Genomic DNA, 6,636 nt, shown 5'->3' on the forward strand with positions numbered 1-6,636 from the left:
ATATTGTCCCAGTTGATTAGCCTCAGGCATTCATTCATATTAGTGAAGTCTGCACTGTTGTAATTATAAAAGGAAGTGTCGTTATCATTGTTAGAGAATTTGTCAGTTGAGTTATGAGTGATGCAGTTAACCTGAAAGGTAAGGCAGTTGTGATCACTGGAAGAAAATGGACAGGAAATCTCTAACTCGACAAGTAGGCTGGCATCATCGGATAGGATCAAATCTAAAATGTTATTTCCACGAGTTGGTTGATCGACAAGTTGGTAGAGACCTAATTCATTGAAAAGTTCGATAAAAGTATTGTAGATGACGTTATTTGGTGCAGAATAATTATTCCAATTAATTAGTGGGAGATTGAAATCACCTAACAAGCAAATCACATCTCCCTTGCTAAGTTCTTTGATGCACCTGGCACTATCAAACGCATATTCCTCTGCTGATTTATCAAAACCACCACTTCGATAGTACGAGATGAAGCGATAATTTTTCTTTGAAATGGAAACATCAATTGAAACTATTTCTATGTGGGAGAACTGGGATGGTATTGAAACGATCTTGTATTGAATAGTGTCATTGATGATGAAAGCCACGCCGCCACCACGTGTTGCACGATCTCTGCGAACAAAAGAATAACCGCTAGGTAAAAATAAGTTGTCAGGATCATTTGGAGTAAGCCATGTTTCTATAACAGAAAATATTTCTGGTCTGTAAACTGACAAAAATAAATTGAGATCATTTTGCTTCTTTTGAATGCTACGAACATTAGCTAAGGCCATACGAATGTGTTTATTGTTGTAGGACTGAAAGAAAGGGCTGGGCATTTTTAGAGTTGTTGTTGGTAGTTCTGATGCGACGTCTCTCCTGTCTGATCAAGAAGGCTTGTTCGGCCTGCCTTTTGGAAAGGTCAGGGTTGATGAAGATACCTTTTGTTGTTGAAGAAGAGCGGAGGATCCTTGATGAGGCAATCAGGTCCTCAGCTGCCGATGAATTGTCTAGCGTGACACATAACCTGTGGTTTCCGATACGGCGAGTTCTAGCAATTGTTGGCTTGACCGTGAGGTGGTTCTCGCATAACGATAAAACCATATCTTTGTCGTTACATCCTGGCTGCAACTCGAGACCGGAAATGATAACATTTTTAGACCGACGTTCTTCATCTTTCCTTTCCTGCTCCACTGACCAAAGGGCCCTAGTCACTGTCTCAAGCATGGGAGATTCAGTAAGTTTAGTTACCTGCTTTTGACAATCAGTAACACTGGTGGCCAGTGTTGACATAGCGGAGTGAAGTTCTTTCATACTACCAGTCACGGCATCGGACATGCTCTTAACGGCGTTTTCGAAGCTATTACTTAGAGCTTCCATTCTGATTATTGTTGTTTCGAACAGCTTGCTCATAAGGCTCTCGGAATGGGCTACTATTTTGCGCAGGTTGTCATTACATTTTTCTAATACTAGAATTAGATTCTGGTCTGACTTTTCAAACAATTTTTCTAGGTTTTTATTGGAAACATCAATAATTTTTTTCAGATTGTCATTTGATTTTTCTAATAATTTATCTATACATTTCAATAAATTTTCGTTTGATTTGTCCAAACTTTTTGACACAAGAACTTCAAAACTTTCGGCTGAGACATTTTTTGCCATGATGACGAAGCACTAATAAGACAGGACAGGAAAACAAAACAGTAGAACAGTTTGAAAATATTTAATTTAAACAATTTTTTATATTTTTAGAAGTGACTTGACAAATTAACAGTTTTGCGGTAGAAATTAAATATGCTATAACTAGAATAAATAAGAAATTTTAAGTTTTAAATCGAGAAATTACAATATCAACAAGACGTACGGGAAGCTAACCAAGATTTCAACCAAGAGTAAACCAGTAAACCAAGATTTCTCTATTTTAACTCTATTTTATTTAAATTATTAAATAAAATAGAGTTAAAATAGAGAAAGTTGTTGCTGTTAGTGATAAAACTTTTTGCTCATTGCGTAGGGCAAGTAGTATATGGAGATTAAATAAAATAGGGTTAAAATAGAGAAAGTTGTTGCTGTTAGTGATAAAACTTTTCGTTCATTGCGTAGGGCAAGTACAAAAAGTGTACGAGGCACAAAGATTGTTACATGTTGTTACGTTCACAGTAGATGCCATATGATGAGGTTATTGCCACCATCAATGTTTTTATGAATGAATCCGACCAAGACATGTTAATTGATTGCAACTTCAATTTGTTAAAGAGACCCATTGGGATATCTCAATTGTTTTAATAATTATTTTGAACTGACTAAAATTATTATTGAGATTGGTTATAAGTCTGTCCTTATATTTGTTGAGTTTATATTCTCTTGAGTTGGCCAAATTCGTTTCATGGCATACCGTGAGCTCGAGAACCTCAATGGTGTCTCGATGTAGGATGGCAACGTCTGGCCGTAACGATTCAAACATGGTTGATATTGGTTGTACTTCTTCAACGTTTACATCCGCATAGATGACGCAGTCGGGCCTCTTCTGTAGTCTCAGGGCGTTAACAATCAACTTCAATATTTTGTTATGCATTTTTGTGTATCGAGCCAGTGCTGAAACTGATCCACAGTTGGACAGGACATGCTTGTTGGTCTGACTTACATTGCAGAGAGGGCATTGTTGATTGTTTGTTTTTCCCCATCTGTATAAGTTTGCATTGGTCGGCAACTGTTGTATTAAGTACTTTCTGACGAATTTGTATAAAGCTGCTGGGAGATCGTCAAGGGCTTCGGACCACCGGTAAATTTGTTTGGCCGTGATGTGTTTCTTAATGGATCTGATTATCACATCCTGACTTTGGAGAGCCTCAATATGTTTGTATTGCATCTCCATGCATCTATTTTCTGCAGCCACCACCGCCGCTTTTAGAGAGACCGCGTTTTTCAGCGTATTATCTATTTTGCTGTGGTTAGTGTTGGACTCTTGCCAAAGGCATCTGATCTCTTTATTTACATTTGTTTTGAGGTAGTTGCGTAGCTTTAGTCTCATCGCTTCGGCAGAGTCTTTCAAAGACTTTATGTTATGTCCACCAAGTCGTGTAGGCAAGGACAAGATTTCAGCCACGCAGCCACTGATCGGAACTGAGAGCCAGTTTCTGACTGCTTCAGTTATCATGTTGTCAAGGTTGTTTCCAATTCAAGTGAGCGATATGTCGCTGGATCGGAGGTCGAATTTTAGCTGACATGGAATATAAGTTTTCACTATTTTAAGTTTCTCTTGCGGTTTTACATTTAACGCTGTTATTATTTTCAACATGTTTGACAGTTTGGTGCATAGCTTGTCTTTTAGCTTATTGTTAGTGCATCCAAAATCATAGAATTTACCTAAATATTCAAAACCATTACCAGCGGCCACCTGCGGGATTGTAATGTTATCTATACTCAGTCTTGGCATAAATTGTTCATAATTGCCATCTTTTTTCCTCATCCCGAACGTAATACATTTGTCGATTCTCATTTCCATTCCCGACCACTTGCACCATGCTTGATTCAGATTGATCAATGTTTGCGCTTCTCCCGTGCTGTGTGCAATGATTGCCGAATCGTCGGCAAATTGTAGCCAGGATCTGGATTTAAGTTCAGCCGAAGGACCCCAAATGTAGCCACATTGACGATACTCGCTTTCTTCCAAAATTTTCATCAGCGGATTAAAACACATATTGAAGAGGATCGGAGAACATGGATCCCCTTGTAGTACACCTTTTCTGATTCGAATTGCAGGGGTTAGACTACCATTGATTGATACCATTATTGAGTAATCAGAGTAGATTGAACCTATCAAATTAGATATTGGAGGTGGAACGTGATAATGGATGGGCATTAACTCAATCCATGGCTTACCTCACCAAAGGCGTTGCGCAAATCTAGTAATGTTACGATGATTGTCCTTTGGTGTCTTTTAGCGTCATTTAATAGATGGGTAAGCATTTGTGTATGCTCTGTGAGTCCATCAATCGACGGATAGAATCCTTTTTGAATATTTTTGTTGAGGTACTTATTACTTTCTAAAAATTGATATAGTCTATTTTTGATGACAGCAGAAAATACTTTGTAGGGTATTGGCTGCAGTGTAATAGGCCGGAAGTTTGCAGGGTCTTTGGCGTCTCCTTTTTTGTAGATTAATATTGTTAAACCTTTACGCCAACATGTTGGAATGGATGAAGTTGACCAGCATTTTATTATCAATTTGTGTAAAAATGTTCTTAGTATTGGACATCTTTTAAATACTATTATTGAAATTTGGTCTAGAGGGCATGGCGAGGATTTGAACTTTATTTTATGTATGGCCGAAACCATTTCGTTGTAACTTGGTGGGTCACTGTTGCAATTTTGTGATGGAATTTGTAAAGAATGTATCCAATCTGGTTTATGAAAAGTGTTGTTGCCACTGTTTTTAGCTGAGGACTTGTAATACGTATATCCGGTGTCTACATCGAACAGTGGTGACACTTGTTTCGTTGGCAAAAAAACTATTTTGGCACGTTTTCCAGAAATTTTTTTTTAGTTGTTGCGCAATATCGTTCTTGCGGTCAGCCTTTTTGTATCTCAATTTTGTTCTAATTAGTTTACTTGTTGAGATAATTTCTTTTTTGATTTGTTGGCTGTTATTGTTTTTTACAATTTTTTTTTAGTTTGGCCAAATCTTTTTTCAGTTGGTTAATTGAACGGTTTTGGTCTATTGTTATTCTTTTATTAATGGTACCATGAGATTTTTCAAAATATTTGTAAATTAAATTGTTGAACTGAATTTAACTCAGCATGGAAATATGCGTTTGCCTCTTCCCAATCTCGTCTTGTACGGGGAAGTTTTATACCTGGCAGGAGTCTGGCGGATGGAGCAGTGTGGGCCTCCACTGGCGACGACGACTGTGTTGGTTGTTGTATGCTGTTGATTTGCTTAAACTCAGAAGTAGCCTCATTAGGTGACAACGGCGGTGGCGACCGGTGGACTTTGTTGAGTTCTGTAATTGAGGAAGTGGCCACACCTGACGACGACGATGGCGGCATTGGTAGACGAACGCTGTTTAAAGTTGTAGATGTGAAAGCATCTTCTGTTGTCGATGTCGATGGCGATTTTTGAGCGTTGTTGAGCGTTGCAGTCGTCGAGGCAGACTCTTTGTCAACCACTGGATGAAAATACAGAAGCTTGGACGTTTGGCATGATCTTTTATGCATTATTAATCCTGTCCGTCCTTTACAAAACTTTCCACAGCAGCACTTTATTAAACTATCTGAATTATTCGAATTTTCAGACAAACTATTTGAATTTTTCAGTAAATTATTCCTGTTATCCGAATTGGCAGGTAAATTATACAAATTATCCGAATTGACAGGTAAATTATTATCAATTAAAGAGTTCAGATTATTTTCTTGGATATTTACTGAATTTGAAATATTATCATTTGTTATGTTATTAGCGTTGATATTAGATTGTATAGATAATTTTGTGCACCGCCACAGGTGTTTATTGTTACAAATAAAGTCTTTTAAACAATGCGGGCATTTAGTTTTGACAGCCATTATTAAAAAACGAATTAAACTTTAAACACTTGTAAAATTAAGCAAAATTTTGAATTTAAGATTAAATTTAATCCAGTTTATGCAGCAAATAACATTTCCTATCTAAAATAACAAACTTTGTACTTTAAAACGTTCTAAAAACATGAATATTACTCTAAAAACAGTGAACCGCGAAAATTCGACTCTCATGTTTTATAATAATAATAATAATAATAATACCAAATATTAATAATGAAATAATTATAAAATCCTATTTAATAATAATAATAATAATAATAATAGTGGTAACAATAATATTAATAGTGTTGATGATAGTACTAGTGGCAGAAATGATGATAATGGGGTTTTCGCGGTCATTAATAGTATGGCGGTTGTTGTTGATGATGAATACATATATATAGTGTTGATGATAGTACTAGTGGCAGAAAAGATGATAATGGGGTTTTCGCGGTCATTAATAGTATGGCGGTTGTTGTTGATGATGAATACATATAACAAAATAAAAAAAGTGTGTAAAATTTTACTAAGAAGCAGCAATCACGAGAAGTCAGTGATCAAGAGTTTGTTTGGCATCCACTAGGTGGCCTACAGCAACAGTAATCCATTCGTAAGTAGGAATTGATTAAAGGAAATGAATTTGTTTTAAAATTTATCAAAAACTAATGTTTATACTAAAGCGGTTGCATTCAACAAGTTACAACAAAAATTGTATAGCTCCGACAAACTTAGAACTGTTTATTATTTTAATATTTTCGCAATTAGATAAAACATTGCTTACTATTTTCTATAAATTTGTATTTTCTCGGCTTTGAAAAAAGCTTGAATTTTGCCATAAATCATTATCATCAATTTGCCATAAATCATTATCATCAATTTTTATGCACAATCAAAATGATGATGGTTTTATGATGGTGTTTCTGACGAGATTGGGCAAGCGGGTTGGATGAGTTTGTGGTGTTGTTGGGTGATTTGAATGGTCATGTGGGGGCGGATGCAGACGGATATGAAGGTGTGGCAAAGAGAAAGACATGGAAGTTACAGGATGCAGAGGTGAGGAAGGCATTTGAAGTGAAGGTGGCTGAAAGTTGGTAG

The 6,636-nt window shown here is 36.5% G+C and overlaps 1 protein-coding gene across 1 annotated transcript; it reads right to left on the reverse strand.

Annotated features, from left to right (window-relative positions):
- Nucleotides 1-4,737: 4,737 nt before the first annotated feature.
- HELRODRAFT_173920 (hypothetical protein) lies at nt 4,738-5,733 on the reverse strand (the record flags this gene model as incomplete). Its single annotated transcript, XM_009020495.1, has 2 exons — nt 4,738-5,405; nt 5,661-5,733. The coding sequence occupies 2 exons, from the start codon at nt 5,731-5,733 to the stop codon at nt 4,738-4,740; spliced, it is 741 nt and encodes a 246-aa protein (XP_009018743.1).
- Between the last annotated feature and the right edge of the window lie 903 nt (nt 5,734-6,636).

This window comes from Helobdella robusta, assembly GCF_000326865.2.
Source record: "Helobdella robusta unplaced genomic scaffold HELROscaffold_28, whole genome shotgun sequence".
In the NCBI taxonomy this organism is placed as follows: Eukaryota; Metazoa; Annelida; class Clitellata; order Rhynchobdellida; family Glossiphoniidae; genus Helobdella; species Helobdella robusta.